This window comes from Xenopus laevis, chromosome 5S (genome assembly GCF_017654675.1).
Source record: "Xenopus laevis strain J_2021 chromosome 5S, Xenopus_laevis_v10.1, whole genome shotgun sequence".
NCBI lineage: Eukaryota > Metazoa > Chordata > Amphibia > Anura > Pipidae > Xenopus > Xenopus laevis.
In genome coordinates, this window is record NC_054380.1 from 39,348,700 (window position 1) to 39,370,912 (window position 22,213).

General features: G+C 40.1%; 1 protein-coding gene across 1 annotated transcript in view; it reads left to right on the top strand.

The window, feature by feature from the left end:
* LOC108717831 (cysteine-rich motor neuron 1 protein) overlaps nt 1-22,213 on the top strand; it is a 537,917-nt gene that overhangs the window by 278,003 nt on the left and 237,701 nt on the right. Inside the window, exon 5 of the mRNA XM_018265214.2 lies at nt 21,858-21,979. Within this exon, the coding sequence (XP_018120703.1) occupies nt 21,858-21,979 (122 nt within the window). The remainder of the gene's footprint in view (nt 1-21,857; nt 21,980-22,213) is intronic.

Consider the following 22,213-nt stretch of genomic DNA (forward strand, 5'->3'; position numbering starts at 1 on the left):
GCATCTTTTCGGACTTGTGGTATGTTGGTAACATTTCTGACACTTTATGCTTGTACCGAGGGTCTAGTAGCGTTGCGACCCAGTACAGGTCCTTCTCCTTAAGCCTCTTGATACGGGGGTCCTTCAACAGGCATGACAGCATGAAAGACCCCATTCTCACAAGGTTGGATGCAGAGCTATCCATCTCCGCTTCCTCATTATCAAGGACTGCATCATCCACGGTCTCCTCCCCCCAGCCACGTACAAGACCAGGGGTCCCCAAAAGGTCACCACTAGCCCCCTGGGAAGCCTGCTCCTGTTGGTCCTCCTCCTCCTCCTCCACAAAGCCACCTTCCTCCTCTGACTCCACTTCTGGCACCTCTCCCTGCGTTGCAGCATGTGCCTGGGTTCGTTCTGGTGATTCCGACCAGAAATCGTGCGCTTCCAGCTCCTCGTCACGCTGGTCTACAGCCTCATCTGTCACTCGTCGCACGGCACGCTCCAGGAATAAAGCGAAGGGTATTAGGTCGCTGATGGTGCCTTCGGTGCGACTGACCATATTTGTCACCTCTTCAAAAGGTCGCATGAGCCTGCAGGCATCGCGCATAAGCACCCAGTAACGGGGGAAAAAAATCCCCAGCTGTGCAGATCCAGTCCTACCACCCAGTTCAAAAAGGTACTCGTTGACGGCCCTTTGTTGTTGCAGCAGACGTTCCAACATAAGGAGCATTGAATTCCAGCGAGTCTGGCTGTCAGAAATCAAACGCCTGACTGGCATGTTGTAGCGCTGCTGAATGTCAGCAAGGCGTGCCATGGCTGTGTAGGAACGTCTGAAATGGGCCGACACCTTTCTGGACTGGGTGAGAACGTCCTGGAATCCTGGGTACTTGGAGACAAAACGTTGGACTATTAAATTTAACACATGTGCCATGCAGGGCACATGTGTTAAATTGCCTAGTCTCAACGCTGCCAACAGATTGCTTCCATTGTCACACACCACTTTTCCGATCTGCAGTTGGTGTGGGGTCAGCCACCGATCGGCCTGTGACTGCAGAGATGACAGGAGTACAGATCCGGTATGGTTTTTGCTTTCCAGGCACGTCATCCCCAAGACAGCGTGACAACGGCGTACCTGGCACGTCGAATAGCCTAGGGGGAGCTGGGGGTGCACAGGTGTGGAGGAGGAGAAGGAGGACCCAGCAGCAGAGTAAGAAGAAGAAGAAGACGAGGTAGAGAGCGATGGAGGAGTAGAGGTGGTGGCAGAACCGCGTGCAATCCGTGGCGGTGACACCAACTCCACTGTTGTTGTTGAGCTACCCATTCCCTGCTTCCCAGCCATTACCAAGTTCACCCAGTGGGCAGTGTAGGTGACATACCTGCCCTGACCATGCTTGGAGGACCATGCGTCAGTAGTCATATGGACCTTTGGCCCAACACTAAGTGACAGAGATGCGGTAACTTGGCTCTGCACATGTTGGTACAGGTGTGGTATTCCCTTTTTAGAAAAAAAATTGCGGCTGGGTACCTTCCACTGCGGTGTCCCAATTGCTACAAATTTGCGGAAGGCCTCAGAGTCCACCAGCTGGTATGGTAAAAGCTGGCGGGCTAAGAGTGCAGACAAGCCAGCTGTCAGACGCCGGGCAAGGGGGTGACAGTCAGACATTGGCTTCTTACGCTCAAACATGGCCTTCACAGAAACTTGGCTGGTGGCAGATGACTGGGAATGGGAACAGGTGGTCAAGGTGGAAGGCGGAGTGGAGGGTGGTTCAGACGGGTCAAGGAGAGCAGAGGTAGAGCAGTAAGATGCTGGACCAGAAGGAGTGTGGCTTTTAGTTTGCCTGTTGCCTTTGAGGTGTTGCTCCCAAAGTGCTTTGTGCTTGCCGCTCATGTGCCTTCGCATAGAAGTTGTACCTATGTGGCTGTTGGGCTTACCAAGGCTCAGTTTCTGACTGCACTCATTGCAAATTACAATGCTTTTGTCAGAGGCACACACATTAAAAAAATCCCACACTGCTGACTTTTTGGAAGTGTGCGATCTGGCGGTAACAGTAGAAGTTGGCGGAGTTGGCGGTATTGGCGGCAATGGCGGGTGCGTTGGCCGGCTGAACACAGGTGCCGATACATGTTGTTGCCCTACTGATCCCTGCGGGCTGTCCTCCCTGCTTCTTCTAAGTCTTATTCTCCTACTGCCTCTCTGACTCTCCGTCTCTCCATCTGAACTACCCTCCTCTTGCTCTCTTCTACTAGGCACCCACAAAACATCAATCTCCTCATCATCATTCTCCTCAGATGCATCAATTTCTTCTGACACATCACAGAGGGAAGCAGCAGCGGGGACCTCCTCCTCATCACTCATTATGTCCATCTCTATCGTGTTCTCTGCCAGAATTAAATCTGGTGTAAGGTCCTCATCTCCTTCATCTTCTTCTGGCAATAATGGTTGCGCATTACTCAGTTCAAGAAACTCATGGGAAAATAACTCCTCTGACCCCAGTGAAGAAGGGGCACCGGTGGTGGAGGAAGTGTTACGTGGGGTGGCCATAGCAGTGGAGGATGAGGAGGATGTTGTGGTAAAGTTAGAAACGGTAGAGGATGGGGTGTGCTGTGTAAGCCAGTCAACTACCTCTTCAGCATTTTGGGAGTTCAGGGTCATTGGCTTTTTAAAACTGGGCAATTTGCTAGGGCCACAGGATTGCATAGCAGCACGGCCCCTAGCACGGCCTCTGCGTGGCGGCCTGCCTTTGCCTGGCATTATTTTTAAAAAAACAACAACAACAACAAAAACTCAGTTGGTTTTTCTGGAAACGATAATACACACAGCTAGATGGCGGGTTGAAGAAACACTGTGCAAATAATGCCTACAAAGTCAACGTATACACTACTACAGCGGTGGATACGGATTACGTAAAATATATGAATGCTGCTTGAAAAAAAGTAACTCAAGTGGTTTTTCTAGAGACGATAATATTATCAATATTTAGACAAAATGTGAACAAGGTCACACAGCTCGATGGCGGGTTGAAGAAAACAGTGTGCAAATAATGCCTACAAGGTCAACGTATACACTACTACAGCGGTGGATACGGATTACGTAAAATATATGAATGCTGCTTGAAAAAAAGTAACTCAAGTGGTTTTTCTAGAGACGATAATATTATCAATATTTAGACAAAATGTGAACAAGCTCACACAGCTCGATGGCGGGTTGAAGAAAACACTGTGCAAATAATGCCTACAAGGTCAACGTATACACTACTACAGCGGTGGATACGGATTACGTAAAATATATGAATGCTGCTTGAAAAAAAGTAACTCAAGTGGTTTTTCTAGAGACGATAATATTATCAATATTTAGACAAAATGTGAACAAGCTCACACAGCTCGATGGCGGGTTGAAGAAAACAGTGTGCAAATAATGCCTACAAGGTCAACGTATACACTACTACAGCGGTGGATACAGATTACGTAAAATATATGAATGCTGCTTGAAAAAAAGTAACTCAAGTGGTTTTTCTAGAGACGATAATATTATCAATATTTAGACAAAATGTGAACAAGCTCACACAGCTCGATGGCGGGTTGAAGAAAACACTGTGCAAATAATGCCTACAAGGTCAACGTATACACTACTACAGCGGTGGATACGGATTACGTAAAATATATGAATGCTGCTTGAAAAAAAGTAACTCAAGTGGTTTTTCTAGAGACGATAATATTATCAATATTTAGACAAAATGTGAACAAGGTCACACAGCTCGATGGCGGGTTGAAGAAAACAGTGTGCAAATAATGCCTACAAGGTCAACGTATACACTACTACAGCGGTGGATACGGATTACGTAAAATATATGAATGCTGCTTGAAAAAAAGTAACTCAAGTGGTTTTTCTAGAGACGATAATATTATCAATATTTAGACAAAATGTGAACAAGCTCACACAGCTCGATGGCGGGTTGAAGAAAACACTGTGCAAATAATGCCTACAAGGTCAACGTATACACTACTACAGCGGTGGATACGGATTACGTAAAATATATGAATGCTGCTTGAAAAAAAGTAACTCAAGTGGTTTTTCTAGAGACGATAATATTATCAATATTTAGACAAAATGTGAACAAGCTCACACAGCTCGATGGCGGGTTGAAGAAACAGTGTGCAAATAATGCCTACAAGGTCAACGTATACACTACTACAGCGGTGGATACGGATTACGTAAAATATATGAATGCTGCTTGAAAAAAAGTAACTCAAGTGGTTTTTCTAGAGACGATAATATTATCAATATTTAGACAAAATGTGAACAAGCTCACACAGCTCGATGGCGGGTTGAAGAAAACACTGTGCAAATAATGCCTACAAGGTCAACGTATACACTACTACAGCGGTGGATACGGATTACGTAAAATATATGAATGCTGCTTTAAAAAAGTAACTCAAGTGGTTTTTCTAGAGACGATAATATTATCAATATTTAGACAAAATGTGAACAAGGTCACACAGCTCGATGGCGGGTTGAAGAAAACAGTGTGCAAATAATGCCTACAAGGTCAACGTATACACTACTACAGCGGTGGATACGGATTACGTAAAATATATTATGGCTGCTTGAAAAAAGTGACTCCGGTGTTTTTTCTGGAGACGGTAATATTATGGATATTTAGACAGAATGTGAACAAGGTCACACAGCTCGATGGCGGGTTGAAGAAAACAGTGTGCAAATAATGCCTACAAGGCCAACGTATACACTACTACAGCGGTGGATACGGATTACGTAAAATATATGAATGCTGCTTGAAAAAAGTGACTCCGGTGTTTTTTCTGGAGACGGTAATATTATGGATATTTAGACAGAATGTGAACAAGGTCACACAGCTCGATGGCGGGTTGAAGAAAACAGTGTGCAAATAATGCCTACAAGGCCAACGTATACACTACTACAGCGGTGGATACGGATTACGTAAAATATATGAATGCTGCTTGAAAAAAGTGACTCCGGTGTTTTTTCTGGAGACGGTAATATTATGGATATTTAGACAGAATGGGAACAAGGTCACACAGCTCGATGGCGGGTTGAAGAAAACAGTGTGCAAATAATGCCTACAAGGCCAACGTATACACTACTACAGCGGTGGATACGGATTACGTAAAATATATGAATGCTGCTTGAAAAAAGTGACTCCGGTGTTTTTTCTGGAGACGGTAATATTATGGATATTTAGACAGAATGGGAACAAGGTCACACAGCTCGATGGCGGGTTGAAGAAAACAGTGTGCAAATAATGCCTACAAGGCCAACGTATACACTACTACAGCGGTGGATACGGATTACGTAAAATATATTATGGCTGCTTGAAAAAAGTGACTCCGGTGTTTTTTCTGGAGACGGTAATATTATGGATATTTAGACAGAATGTGAACAAGGTCACACAGCTCGATGGCGGGTTGAAGAAAACAGTGTGCAAATAATGCCTACAAGGCCAACGTATACACTACTACAGCGGTGGATACGGATTACGTAAAATATATGAATGCTGCTTGAAAAAAGTGACTCCGGTGTTTTTTCTGGAGACGGTAATATTATGGATATTTAGACAGAATGGGAACAAGGTCACACAGCTCGATGGCGGGTTGAAGAAAACAGTGTGCAAATAATGCCTACAAGGCCAACGTATACACTACTACAGCGGTGGATACGGATTACGTAAAATATATTATGGCTGCTTGAAAAAAGTGACTCCGGTGTTTTTTCTGGAGACGGTAATATTATGGATATTTAGACAGAATGTGAACAAGGTCACACAGCTCGATGGCGGGTTGAAGAAAACAGTGTGCAAATAATGCCTACAAGGCCAACGTATACACTACTACAGCGGTGGATACGGATTACGTAAAATATATGAATGCTGCTTGAAAAAAGTGACTCCGGTGTTTTTTCTGGAGACGGTAATATTATGGATATTTAGACAGAATGGGAACAAGGTCACACAGCTCGATGGCGGGTTGAAGAAAACAGTGTGCAAATAATGCCTACAAGGCCAACGTATACACTACTACAGCGGTGGATACGGATTACGTAAAATATATTATGGCTGCTTGAAAAAAGTGACTCCGGTGTTTTTTCTGGAGACGGTAATATTATGGATATTTAGACAGAATGTGAACAAGGTCACACAGCTCGATGGCGGGTTGAAGAAAACAGTGTGCAAATAATGCCTACAAGGCCAACGTATACACTACTACAGCGGTGGATACGGATTACGTAAAATATATTATGGCTGCTTGAAAAAAGTGACTCCGGTGTTTTTTCTGGAGACGGTAATATTATGGATATTTAGACAGAATGTGAACAAGGTCACACAGCTCGATGGCGGGTTGAAGAAAACAGTGTGCAAATAATGCCTACAGGGCAAATAATGCCTAAAAAGTCAACTTATACACTACTACAGCGGTAGTAAAATAAAAAAAAGTAAAATAAAAAAAAAATGAATATTAAAAAAAAAAAATTAAAGTTGGTGCTGCTGAACTACTAGGAGCAGCAGATTAGCACACCAGTCCCACTCCCCAACACTGCTAGACTAATAGCACTGGGCTCTTATAGTAGTAGTAGTAGTAGTAGTAGTAAAACAACAAAAAAATAAATAAAAGCAGTCCTTACAAGGACTACTGTTATTGCAGCAGTCAGCAGATGAGATCAGAAGCAGGACAGCTGCCCACTGCAGCTACATACAGAGCACTGCAGTAGAAGGTAGATTACTAGCCAGCAAAGCTACCTAAGCTTAAATGTCCCTCAAACCCCTGCAGACTTCTGTCCCTCCAATAACAGAGCAGTATCAAAACGATTACTAGCCAGCAAACTTTCAACTGTCCCTGAAATCACTAACAGGCAGCAGCTCTCTCCCTACACTATCTCTTCAGCACACACAGGCAGAGTGAAAAAACGCTGCAGGGCTTCGGTTTTTATAGGGAAGGGGAGTGGTCCAGGGGAGAGCTTCCTGATTGGCTGCCATGTACCTGCTGGTCTGGGGTGAGAGGGCAAAAAAAAGCGCCAACAATGGCGAACCCAAAATGGCGAACGTCGCGCGACGTTCGCGAACTTCCGGCGAGCGCGAACACCCGATGTTCGCGCGAACAAGTTCGCCGGCGAACAGTTCGCGACATCTCTAATTATGAATGGCAAGTCTCTTAAGCATAGAAAGTAGTGGGGCTCATTTATAAACACTAGGCAAATTTGCAACCATCAGTAACCCATAGCAAACAATCAGCGATTAGCTTTTTTAGTCAGCTGTACGTTAAACGCTGAAACCAACCATCTGATTGATTGCCATGGGTTACTGCCCAGGAGCAAATTTGCCCATTGGTTATAAATGAGCCTCGATAATGGAGAAATCGAGATTCAACCTAGGCTTGAGACAATCCCATTAGCACTTTGCATATACCATCACCCTCCCATCATCTTCTTAGTACTTTTCTAAGACATACTTTCTGGTAGTAAAATCCTAGGAATCTAAGAGGATTATTTATTAAAATCAGAATAAAAATCTCACGAAAAATGTGAGCATTTTGGCATAAAATCTGAAAAGCTGGGGGTTTTTTTTAGCAAAAACTGGATTTTTTTTAGTTTTTTTCTGGAACCTATTTTATTGAGTTTTTTTAATGATAAATAAGGTAAAATCGTGGCTGGGAGTTTGGTCTGCCTTTTTTTTATTGAGATTATTAGTAAATAACCCCCTTAACCTGGCCATAGACTCAAAGATTTGATTGTACGAATCTCCATTTCGTAAGATTTTCAGGCCATGCGTGGAGTGTCCTGACATTTTTCATGCGATGACTAACGGTCATTCAGTCGATCGGACAGGTTAGCAAAACTATTTTTGCTACCAATAATATCTCTGTATGTATTGCCGATCTGACAATAGCGGGAGACTGTCACCCGCTTTTGTCGGACATAACTTTCATACAATTGCTTTCAGGGGCAGAACATTGTCTGATCTGTTCTTTTACTACTTTATTTGATCTACACCACAGGATCTCATTTGGTGGGACTGTACCACTTCTTATAGACACTTTCAGTACTGGAGGATCGGGTGAACCTAAAGACCAGTTGTGTTGAGATGAGTTGGTACATATTTTTAGCTGTACTAAAGAAGCCAGGCCTAAAAGCCAGTTAAGATGAGATATTGGGTATCTATCTATCTATCTATCTATCTATCTATCTATCTATCTATCTATCTATCTATCTATCTATCTATCTATCTATCTATCTATCTATCTATCATCTATCTATCATCTATCTATCATCTATCTATCTATCATCTATCTATCTATCTATCTATCTATCATCTATCTATTATTATTATTAACATGTATTTATATAGCGCCAACATATTGCGTAGCACTGTAAAGTAAACGTGATTATACAACTACATCACATGAATTACATATATAGAATATATGGAGTATATTCAATCAATACAGGTACAAAAAGGTGAGGAAGGCCCTATGCATAGGCATACAGTCTAAAGGGAAGGGAGTAATACACAAGGTGTGGGAGTGGGAAAGATCGAATTGAGTGGGTGAGAAATGTGGTATTGTATGTGGTGTTGCGTTTGGTAGTTAAGCAGAGTGAGGGTAGGCTTCTCGAAAGAAGTGCGTTTTCAGAGATTTTTTGAAAGCAGAAAGGTTGGGAGAAAGTCGGACAGACCGTGGAAGAGCGTTCCAGAGGAGGGGTGCAGCCCTTGCAAAGTCTTGAATGCGAGCATGTGAGGAGGTAATGAGAGAATCTATCTCTCTCTCTCTCTCTCTCTCTCTCTCTCTCTCTCTCTCTCTCTCTCTCTCTCTCTCTCTCTCTCTCTCTCTCTCTCTCTCTCTCTCTCTCTCTCTCTCTCTCTATCTATCTATCATCTATCTGCCTGTCTGTCTGTCTGTCTATCCTGTTCTTTATTCCATATGGCACTTACATCGAAACAGAACCATCATGTATACACTAATATTATGCAGTTTACTGCCTGCTCAGTTAATTTGAATACACTTGATGCCCAAAGACAATACCAAATGACCAGAGATTCAAAACGACAGAAAAGTATTCTGGAATAATATGTAATTTAAACACGGGCTCTGATGTAAGACAAATGCCCTAATAAACTATCACAAACCTATCGCAACCACGCACACAGTTCTGCATATCATCATACCTGAGCTAGAAGTTTTACCACGTATCTGACAAATAACTATCTCGCTCCTCTGATTTAAGCCTAATACAGTTGAACAGCTGGCCAGACAGCCACTTCAATCATGTGAATCCAACCATATAATATCACTGATAGAGAGGATGGTTTAGTACCAAAGGGAATTATCCAATATTTTATTATCAACGGCTACAGAAGTTTCTGGGTCAAATACCTTCCTATACCCTTAAAGTGGAATTGTCACCTACACATAAAAAGCTGTATGACAAAAGTTGTTTGCAAATTGAACATGGAACCCATATTGTTTTTTTTTTCATTAAAACATCCATACTTGTTATAAAGGCGTTTAAATATCTGAGCTGTCAATCAAATATTACCTGCCCCAACCTCTATGCCCGAGTCTGATAATAAAATTAGCTCATGTTGATACTGCTTAGATTCAACAACTGGCAATTTTCACAAATTTCTCTAAACCTTCCTCTGTCTCACAACATATTTATATCCCTGGTTTTTTTTTAGAAAAAAATTGCAACTCAGTATTTTATTGTTTTAATAAGCAGAAATCAATTCAAAATGTCTACTCTCACTCAATAACCTAATTCTTGAAGAGGAGTTATTTGAACAAAATTGCTTTGACCTCAGCAAATGCATATTATATCCTCTTTTAGCACAAGTCATTTATGACATAAAGGCCAAGCGGCAACATTTCCCAGGAAATTATTTGAAACGGTTGCCAACTATATATCTAGATAAGAGAACAGCTGTAAAGGGCCAACATCTACTGTACTTTGTGATTGCTTTGTTCACATAACTGAAATAATAAGGACTATTTGTATACAGCACCCGAATAATTTTTCTCTTGTACCAGTCAAATGAAAACAATAATGGGAGAACAAAGAAAATAGAAACATTAAGGAGGGGCAAACAAGAAAGACATATAGAGAGGTTGCCATCTTTACCAGGTTTCAGTCATATCATTATACACATCAAATCAGGTAATGTAACTACAAAGGGCTGTCAGTAGCTGGGTTTAGGACACATATAAGGCCATCTCTGTTATAGAGTCAATTTTAAGCAACTAATTCTAATTTTAAAAAAATATTTTCCTCTTTAATAATAAACTAGTAACTTGTACTTGATGGTAATTAAGCTGCGTAAATCCATATTGGTGGAAAAACAATCTGGCTGGGTTTATTTAATGTTTTGTACAGTATCCAAATTATCCAAAGATCCTTTATCTGGAATACCCCAAGTTCTAAATATTCTGGAGAAAGCCACAGAGGCAGACTAGCTCCTGCAGAAGTTCTTTATTCACATGATATGTTTCAGGCTCAAGACCCTTTAATAAGGCACCTTCGTAGTTGGATAGCATTTGCTTGTGAAACCGCAGATTGGATCATTTCAAGCCACATTTTATTACAGGCAATATTATTAGAGGTTTATAAGCACATGCAGTGTATACAATATACATGTAAATAGTGTGCATGGAACTTTAGTAAGCACATATTGCAACACAACAATTAGGGGGTTATCTATCAAAATTGGAAAATTTCTCCGAATTTTCTGAAAACTACTCCAACAAAATCCGCACAGAATGTTTCCCCTTATTTATCAATACAATTTCCCAAAAATGTCTTGTGCAGAAAAAAAACTTGATTAAATCGTGAAAAAATCAGAATACCGCAAATTTTTCGATTTCACGTTAGAATAACGCAACTTTTTCAGATTTGACGCCCAAATACCACAACTTTTTCGGTAACCCAATGTAGATCAGGATATCTTCGGGACATTTCCCATTGACTACTACAGGAACTCGGCAGGTCTGAGTTGGAGTACTTTTTTATTCAGACTTTTAACACCATCGGGGTTTAATAAATCCTGAAAAATATAATTTTTTTCCATGCAAAAAATTGTGTTTTTCCCCTAAAGGCCAATGAGAAAAATCTGACTTTAAGAAATAACCTCTTTATGTGTGCTTCTTATTTTCATTCCAAACTACATCTAACAAATCTAATATCCTTTGACTAATGTTATCAGCCGAGCACATTTCGTTCTGAAATTTTAATCTTACAGGTTACAGCACAGGAGTAAATGTTAAGCTGAAGTAGAATCAAAGCAGTTGATGGTGAAAGAAAAGCAATAAATTAGATTTTTTTGTATACTGTCTTTTTTTTTAAGAAGCCCTCGGTGCTTAGAGAAAAGAAATATACTGATAACACAGACTCTTTTATGGTTTATTAAAAGAAAGCTGTTTTTCATTATTTCACAGTTTAATAAAGCATAGACTATTGCCTTTCTATTTTAGCTCCAAGACGTGTTATTAAATACACATTGTCAGGGGAAATTTGTCCTGAACACAGTTAAGGGCATTTTTCATATCTGAAATTTTACTCTCGCAGCTATAACAATTATAATAGCATCGCAGCAACTTCAGAGGAGGCCTTGGGAGTGAACACAGGCTGTCACAGCGCATCCATCCGTTGCAAGTATGTTTAATAGCAATTGATATAAATTAATATCATTCCAGCTGTCACTTGGGTTTAAACAAAATAACTGCCATCGCTCAAGTTTAGCTGTCCTCAGATGTCTGCCATAAGTTTACAGTCTGCAAGTTAGAAACGATAGCAAGGTTATTACTACACTCCCTCGGTGGCAGTCAGTTGATCTGTGATGCTGTCCGTCCTGCAGTACTATTATTAAAGCAGATAATAGTGATAATATGGCATAAAGCTTGGCAAGAAGATATCTGTTCTCTGCCCATCTTTATGCTCTTAGGCATATTGTAATTCATCATGGGGAATTTGTGTCTGAGGCAAAGCCTACAAAATTGTAGATTCGCCAGGGAAGCGCAAATTCACGAAGATCCGAAGTTGCGCACAACTTACCGATCGTTTGCAAAATTGCGCTAGCGATGTTATGATCAGAGGTTCGAAGTTACGCTAGCGATCGGAAATTTGCATACGGCGTGCAGTTAAAGTACAATGGCCGTATATGCAGCATCAAACACTTTACACTACACAAGGCCAGGGAACCTTAATGAATGTATTCTAATGCCCTATACATGTGGTCACAGTATAGTTTAGTTAGCAATATCAAATGTAGGGGGGAAGGAGGGTACCCTAAAAAAATGTTTTGCTCTTTTTCAGCCTATCAGCCTTAAAAAAAGTAAAAGACGCCAGCGTTTTTTGGCACTCAGAAAAAATTGTAACTTTTTTTGGACCAATCCCTATCTACGCTATTGCACTTCGCCTGGTTTGAGGTGGCGAGGTAACGTTCATGAAAATTCACAACTTCGTGAATTAGCGTAGTTAGGTCTCTTCGCCATAACGCAACTTCGTCTGGCGTAAGGGTGCGAAGTAACGCTAGAGTATGTCCACTTCGCTAGTGAATTTACGCCAGCTAGTTAGTAAATCGGGGAAGTAACGAAATGACATCACGCTGGCGAATTTTCGCTAGCGTTAGACACTTCGCCCTTTAGTAAATTTGCCCCTAATGCCTGTGTCCTTTAATGACAACTAATGGCCAACTTCCCATTCAGTGGCGTAACTAGATATTACTGGGCCCCAACAGCAAATTATTTTTCGGGCCTCAAAAATGTTTAGAAGTGGACTTGTTTTACCTATATTTATTTATTGAAACTGTATATGAACTAGGGCATGGGGCCCTATACCTCCTGGGCCCCCCTGCAGCCACAGGGTCTGCTTTCACTATAGCTCCCCTGTTCCCATGTATATCAATCCTCTGTTCTGCTATCTGTTAGATATCCTACTACATGAACACTGCACACCAGTACAAATGGCTTAAAGGGATATATTTATCAAAGAGTGAAGTTAGAGGTCGCCACAGTCCTCTAGAGTGAAAGCCCGCAACTCTCCATTCATTTCTATGTGATTTTTAAAAGAGTATTTAGCAATGGGTGAAAGTGAAAGTTCATCCTTTGATAAATACGCCTTTCAAAATCCCATGGAATGGGGAGTGGCGGAATTTCACTCTAGAGGACTGTGGTGACCTTTAACTTCACTCTTTGATAAATATACCCCAAAGTGTCTATGTAGACTAATTATAGACTTGTAAATGAATAAACATACTTTGTTTTTATATTGATGGCCTGCATGTTGGACTTTTTTTTGGAGTGCCAGCTTACATTGTTTTGGTAATAGCTATTACCTCCTGGTGAGTGATTCACTATACTGCATCTTTGGGTTTTATTTGTTTAGAACAGTGATGGCTGAATCTGACCCGTTTTGCTTCACCAAAAATTCATGAATTAACGAAAAATTCATCAAATGAATTGAAGTCTATGGATGACAATTTTTTTGCCGCACAACAATTTTTTTTCACCCATTGAAGTCTATGGGCGTCTTTTTTTGCTGAGAAACCTGGAGAAACATTTCTCTCATCACTATTTAGAATATAAAGTGTCTATGGAGCCACTTTTAATGGAAAGTGGTTTTCCTGACAGCACTGCACCTGGAATGTGTGAATAAGAGAGTGTTTTAAACTGATTTAATCATTTAATATAATTTTGTAAGTGCTTTATGTACCTTAAATCCTATACAATACAACATATAACTGGTATTTTATATAAAGCTGCATCATAATTCAGAGCTGATCTTTTCTCTTATATGTGTCTGTATGTGTATAAACACAGATCTTCATTTTAATTTTGTTTTGTTTTCTGTCTAATTGAAATAATAATTGCCTTTGCAGATTTATTTTTCAGGTTTATGTGTCTCGGTTGCCATTGTCACAGCCACATTTCCAAATCATCTCTCATAGGTCTATTATTGTGTTATTATCACCTTATCAGTTGGTGTAGTCCAGTGAGCCGATGGACATGGTCTGTAAATAAAGTCTATAAATGGAACCCAACAAGGCTGGGGTAACTCTATAACATTTTTAATTATAGTCTGTACAGAATGATACTTTAAAACTGTACCATCAAAGGTATTCTGTATTATGCACAAGATTGAATGAAAATGTATGTGTCTTATGTCTTTAACCAAAAGGCTTTGCAGATGGCATCAGTCAAACTGTATGTTCCTTTTTTATAATTGTGCGTGAAATGTCTATGCAGCAATGTTCTCCCAAGTGTTGACAGTGATCATACATTACAAGCAGGGATGTAGCAACTGAATGAGTGATGCTTCATCTCTACAACGATATGGGTTGCTTTTTAATGTAATATGAAATAAAGGTACTATTTATACCAGGCTGAATGCACTTTTTGCCAGAAAGGGCATAATTCTTGCATACCTATTAACTGCCATGAGATCAAGGGTATAGTAAAACTTGTTTTTTATGGCCTAAGAACATTAGCAAGTGATGGTGAGCAATGATTATTATAAGAAAAATCGTAATGGATTCATCTTGGAAGTTATCCGATTACAGTTCTTGGATTTTTAGGGCAAGGAAATTGATCAAGTAGCAGTTCAGCTCACCTGCTGCTGGCGGTGTTTTTGCCTTTGATCATACAGTATAACCATCAGTGTCGGACTGGCCCACCGGGATACGAGGGAAACTCCCAGTGGGCCCTCATGCTGCTAAACATTTGGCCTATTTCCCTATTTCATTGAGAACAAACAAGCTAAATACATGGAATAATAGTATGTAAATAAAAGAGACTAGGAGAATAAAAGTTGATTGAGGAGAGGACAAAACAGTACTGAGAGTGGGTCCCTGGTCTAAGCTTTTTGGGTGGCCCCTGGTGTCCCAGTCCGACACTGATAACCATTACTGTTTCCAACCAGGAACACATCACTTAGCACAAAGTTACAGTAAATACCATTAACAAAGGGTTCCCAGCCACCAGAACCAGGTCCTCCTTAAACAAGCACAGTCTAACAAGACACTAAGGTTTACCTTTCACTTTGAGGCCTAACTAGTCTTCCCTTTCACACATGCATCATGTGCCACATTCTTCTCATTCAGTCCCCAGGAGGATCCAGACATTCAGAGACCCAGGGAATAGCACCCAGTGTGTTTCCACACCCTTTTTAAGTGCAACAGCTCTGAACTCAGCAGTGTATTTACCTGGACAAGAGTGGAAATCTTTAATTGCCAGGAAAATGACAATCCCTGCCATACATCAGAAAATGTATATTTGTTGGCAGTGTTGTTGCACATTCCAAGCATACTGTCACAATACACATATGCATTTACACGCCATTCATTCATGCAAATTTAAAGGCACAATATAGCTCCTTTTTCAACTGTGATGCAATGGATATGGTTTGAGAAACATACGTTTTGCCTATTGTTTTGATTAAGAAACATCTTTGTTTTTTGTTATTTCTTGGTGCAAACTGGTCACAATTTAAAAATAAAACTAAAGCCACATTCTACTTCCTGATCCCAAAGAGCAAAGTCAAACAAATCAGCAGTCCACTAAAAATCCTTTGTATAAATAAACCCCTTCATTCCCCCAGCTACAGGCTGTTTTCTTTTTAGGTAAAGAGCAGCTCATTTTACAAAAGTTTCTTGATGGGCTGATGGTTTGTTTGACCTTTCTCTTTGGGAACATGAAGTAGAATGCAGCTTTAATTTCATTATCAAATTGTGCCCTGTTAAGGGCAAGAAATGACAAAAAAACAGATATGGTATTTCCTAATTAAAAGAATATCCAAAAGCTTTTTGCATCAGCTGAAAATCAATCCACAAAAACGGACGCCAGCGTCAAAAACGAGACGCCGGCGCCGTTTCGCGAATTTTTTGCCATTTCGCGAATTTCGCGAATTTTCAGCGAAGCGAAACGGCGCAAATTCGCCCATCACTAGCTAGCACTGACCAAAGGCAGATGCAATGATAATATGATTCATTTGATTTTTGATAAGTTGGCAAATGACAGAAATTTAGCAAATACGTTTTTCATTATTTACATGTATCTCAAATCACAAGTTGTTTATTGTGGTTTTTTGGGCTACATATTCTGGGCATTGCAGTAAACTGGAATTGGCAGGGTCATGAATCATTTTTTTTAACCGTGAATTGAATTATGATTCTTAGTATTTCAAACTGATATGTAAAATCCCTTCATTTTCCAAATAAATATTTACGGCTCTCTAACCAGTCATATGGAGCTCCTGGGTGTGGCTGTAATATTTTTTTATTATTGCTGGCCACCAGGTCTGGACTGGGAGACAAAATAGGCCCTGGCATTTCAAGTACAAATAGGCCCAACCAGCCTCCCACCAGCCCACTATATAGGGACTTTCTATGGCATCTTACAGCAGCCTATCTGGCATTTCCCAGAACTCATAAATTGCCAGTCCGGGCCTGCTGGCAGCAAATATTACATTATTACTAACTGCCTGTTGAGCACAGCAGCTTCATGGAATAGTGATGTACAGGCCAACCGGATACCTGCGGGTCAGGAGGATATGGGCTGCACCATTTGCGGGTCGTGGGCTCGGGCACTTCTGCCTGCCCTTCGTGCCTGCGAGCTGGCTTCTGGATTCATAGGTGTGAGCCTGCCCCGCCCTGCCCCTTTTTTGATGTCATTGCAGGGTGGGGCAGCATGTAAATGGAGGGGTGAGGAAGCAGGGTGCGGGTGTATCAAGCGGGTCCATGGAATATCATTGAATAGAACTGGTTTATATCATAATGAACCATGCTCTGTGTAAATACTGTGCTGGCCACAAAATACTAGTGTTTTGGCCCTTTTTCATTGCAAAAAAAAAACTACTGTAAGTAAAAGCAAAAGAAGGTATACAGGATTGCCAAACAATACAGGAATCCAGTGTATTATGTCTTAGCTCCGGCTTTATTTATTTCTTATAATAAAAGAGGAAGCAATATCAGTTATTTTAGTCCAGTATTTACACGCAGCACGGCTTACTGCGAGATAAAATAATTTTATTCTTTCATGTCCCATGGGACTGCTGATCCAGCTCTCTTCACAGATTGCTAATATTAGACACAATATCAACGGGTTTCAGCAACTTGGGTTTATTTATTATATTATATTATTATATTATTTTCTATGACATGTGGTAGATTGGACTTTTTCATTATTTTATATTTAAATAAAAGCCATCCTTTGAAAATGAATTACTCTGTCATTGTCAAAGGAACACCCGTTCTGACACCAGTTGGAAAAAAATGAAGTTTAAATGAAGTATTTCTGTGGTTTATGATGGGTGTTTGCTGCATCTTCAAGATGAACTCCAACAACCAGGTTTTTGTGACAGGCTAGCAGGTTTGTTTAGCAGTTAATGAGCTATCCTTCAACAAGGGACTTTATTGTGTAGCTCAGATGAACTGTTTGCCATTTGGTGTCTTGTAACTCATAATAACTTCCAATTTGGGGTGATATACCTTAAGAACAGCAGTCTGCTGAGTCTGAGAATTCGGATTCAGAAAGAACTGGAGAGTCTCTATTCAAGGATTATTCAATAGTGATGTGCAAAATCGATGTTTTTCTTGTGTCATATGCGTTTTAGTCAATGTGCCAAAGTTATTGAAATCAGTGGGCCGGGTTTTTTTCCAGAACAAAACAAAGCGCACTGCAAAATTCTAGCACAGATTTCCAAAATTGTTCAAATGGTTCAAAAAGGTGAATTAAATTGCAAACTAAAGTTGAAAAAATTTGCTCATCCCTAGCCATTTTGTTTTATGATGCAAATTGTTGGCTGATTTTGTGATATTTAGCCTTTATCAACCATTTTAAGCTTTATGTTATTGAAATGAGCAACAGATGGAATTCATTTATATGTCCACAATGGCCAACCTGCCAATTCCATACATAAATACATATACATAAACTAGTGGCCTCTTTAATGGAGTGTGTGCATTCAATTGTTGTTTTTCTTGTGCCCAATGCATTATGGCAATATGTGGATTTTTCCCATAGACAGACTTGTGCATCTTACCTGGGGAAATGGTTGCTGCAGTGCGCAAAGATATTGCTACCATGGTTTTTCCTTGTAACATGGTGTTTATTACCATATGTTTCTGTAAAATACAGAAGGATCCATTGTTACAACTAGGGATGAGTCATTTTTTCCACCTGATACAGATCTGTGACAAAATTCATGGTTTTAGAGTGGCTAAAATTTTTGGTAATGTGCGCTAGAATTTCCCCATGTGGCTTGTTTTGCCTGAAAAGTAAATTGTGGCTTTTCAGACAGATTACGTGATAAAAAAAGTATTCAAAATGAAAACTTTAAATGAAACTGTTCAAATAATGAAGCGATTTAAATATTGTGTTAAGATTTCATACCGTGCTTTGTGAAAGGGCTGAGATGAGTGCAGCCAGTTTGTATGTTCTGGGTGTCATGTATTATTAATCAAACTGTCAGTTTAAGAAGCATGACCTGAAGGCCCAGCTCACAAGGGGTGGTTGCTGGAATTCACTAACTCAAACTGCTGTTGAATTGATCTTTGTACAGCAAGAGATAAAACTTGGAAAGAAAAGAGCTCAGTGATCTGGATGTATATATATATAAATATTTATATCAAAATAATCCTCATCTGTTTTCAGCAGAACAGTCCCAATTTTGACAGCTCATCCCGCAGTCCCGGATTTTTAGTTAAATTTTGCGAGTTGAGTCTCTGAAACTTAATAAAATTTAAGAGACATTTTTGCAGAGGGTCCAGAATACCCAGCCCCAGATATATTTTACCAATTTATGATAAAAATGTAACTATTTAAGGTAAGCAAGTCTCATGGGGGAACTGAGACCTGCATCTTAAAGGAGAAGGAAAGCTACAGAGGCATTTTATTGCCAATAGATTAGCTGCAATAGTGCAAACTAGAATGCTATATTTATTCTGTAGAATATTTTACCATACCTGAGTAAAAAGCTTTAGAAACTCTCTGTTTGTTTAGAATAGGAGCTGCAGTATTAACATGGTGTGACATCACTTCCTGCCTGAGTCTCTCCCTGCTCTGGGCTCAGATTACAGTAGAGAAGGTAGGGGTGGGGGGAGAGGAGCAAACTGAGCATGCTCTTGCCCAGGGCAATGAAGTTTAAGCTGAAGGCAGGAAGTCTGATACAGAAGCCCATGAGTACACAATAGAAGGAAAGAAATGCAGTGTTTCTTTTGACAGGGGGACTCAGAGCAACATTACGTTGGGGCTTTACTGGTATATTTAAATGGACCTTTCTGATAAGGCTTACTTAGTTTTAACTTAAAGGGCAATTTTCCCTACAACTCTAAAACTCCTAGAAATGTGATCAAACTTCATAACCTGCCACTTTTTGTAAAATGGATCTGGTAATAAGGAGGAGGGGTTTCCCCTAATTGCTAATTTTTGGCATGGCATGGAGCACTATATCTTTCTTCTTTCCGTTTTTCAAATGTATGGAGGTATGATACTGTACAAGTTGGTCAATGGGGTAAATTTACTTACCTGCGCAAATCTGCCAGCGCTTGGACACTTCGCCAGACGTAAATTCGCCTGGACAACGCTAACTCACGATTATCCGAAGTTGCGCACAGGGTACCGAATGCTTGCGAAGTTGTGCTAGTGAAAATACGATCAGCAGTTCCAAGTTAAGCCAGCACTTCGCCTGGTCTGGGCTGGCGAAGTAAACTGTGGCGCAAGAGGTAACGTTCAAGAAAATCCGCATCTTAGTGAATTAGCATAGTAACATCCATTCGCCAGTGTGAAAATTCGCCTGCCATTAGAGTGCAAAGTAGCGCTAGCGAATTTTCGCCATCGCGGAACTGGCCGGGAATATGCGCCGCACAGCAGCGCGCGGACTGCCGGGGGGGCCGGCACATTTATGTGTCTGTATGTGGTTAAATGGGTGACGGTCCTCAGTCACCATAATCTTTGTTGGACACAAGTCTCCTAGTTCAACACTAACCATAACTGGGCTATAGCTATGACCAGTAATAGCGCAATTACGGATTTCTCTGACACGATTTTCAAAATTTAAAATATTTTGTTTTATTTAATCCATTTAAAAATTTGTCAACTTAGGTACAGTGCATGTCACTCACCACTGACGTGTTTTTCGTGCCCAATAGCACTTCCTCAGAGTGTTAAATATTTTTTTACAAGACACAACTTTATAGCAAGCCATAATTACAAACAATTCACACTATGTAATCCTTAAAGGTATATTACGTGGATCAAAGATATATCTTTACATTTTATTTTTCCTTTCCTTACCTAAATGTATTAAAAGTACATGATAAAACTATGATATAATTAATCTTTATTGGAAGCAAAACCAAACTATTGTCTTTATTTATGTTTACATAAACATATTTATGTTTACATGATTTTCTAGCAGACTTAGGGGCAGATTTATCAAGGGTCGAATTTCAAAGTTGAAAATACTTCGAAATTCGACCATCAAATTTAAATACTTCGAATTTGAATATCGAATTCTAAGTTTTTTCAGCAAATTTGGCAATCGATCGATCAAATTAAAATCGTTCCAATCGAATGATTCGAAGTATTTCAGCGATCGATCGAAGGATTTTACTTCGATGTTTAAAGACTTGGAAAAAGTTTGTAGAAGGTCCCAATAGGCTAACATAGCCATTTGGCAGCATTAATTTGGCGAAGTAGTTTTTTTAAAGGGATCCTGTCATCGGAAAACATGTTTTTTTCAAAACGCATCAGTTAATAGTGCTACTCCAGCAGAATTCTGCACTGAAATCCATTTCTCAAAAGAGCCAACAGATTTTTTTATATTCAATTTTGAAATCTGACATGGGGCTAGACATTTTGTCAATTTCCCAGCTGCCCCATGTCATGTGACTTGTGCCTGCACTTTAGGAGAGAAATGCTTTCTGGCAGGCTGCTGTTTTTCCTTCTCAATGTAACTGAATGTGTCTCAGTGAGACATGGGTTTTTACTATTGATTGTTGTTCTTAGATCTACCAGGCAGCTGTTATCTTGTGTTAGGAGCTGCTATCTGGTTACCTTCCCATTGTTCTGTTGTTTGGCTGCTGGGGGGAAAAAAGGAGGGGGTGATATCACTCCAACTTGCAGTACAGCAGTAAAGAGTGATTGAAGTTTATCAGAGCACAGGTCACATGACTTTGGGCAGCTGGGAAATTGACAATATGTCTAGCCCCATGTCAGATTTCAAAATTGAATACAAAAAAATCTGTTTGCTCTTTTGAGAAATGGATTTCAGTGCAGAATTCTGCTGGAGCAGCACTATTAACTTTCCCATGACAGTATCCCTTTAAAGAGACAGTACTTCGATTATCGAATATTCAAACTATTTTATTTCGAATCGAATTCGAAGTAAATTCGAAATCGTAGTATCCTATTCGATGGTCGAAGTATCCAAAAAATTACTTTGAATTTCGAATTTTTTGACTTCAAAAATTCCCTCGAATTCACTTCGACCTTTGATAAAGTATAAAGATCCAAATTATGAAAAAATCCATTATCCCTGAGCATTCTGGCTTACAGGTCCCATACCTGTATTTTGAAAGGTTATACTATTCTCTCTCTATTCTACTTTCTTGTGTGCTGGTATTTGTGTAGCACATTCTTTTCAGAAGTAAATAAGTCATTCTTAGTAACCACATATTACACATTACTGTTTCCATGTTATGAGAAATTCCTTTTCACTTTGCAATTCTTCACCGCGCTAGGCAGCGCCTGCTTTAGCTCAGAGCTCCATAAGGAGCTTAATTGATAGCGTTAATAAACGATGCAAGAGATATACACAGCTGCACAGTTGACATTTATCCTCATTTTTTTTAACTGATTCCCAGATGCGAGTGTCTCTCCGGCCTCTGCACTTTCCCTGTATGTGACGCTGGATCAATCCCCCGCATAGTCTCTCGAGGAGATGGCACACCTGGAAAGTGCTGTGACGTCTTTGAATGTGTTAATGGTAAGTGAGTTTTGTTTTTTTTTTCTTGGCGTCATCCTAGCAAATGTATTATCAATACTACCAAGAATGTCTAAATAATAGGCCGGGAACTCTACGTGTCAGCAGCAAACATTGCACCATGAAATTAGAGGTTATGAGGAGAGGAGGACAGCTTTGCTTGGGTTTTTCACCTTTCAAAGGCTTGGACCATCCCTTGTTATGTTTAATTAATAGTTTAGAAAAACAGACAATACT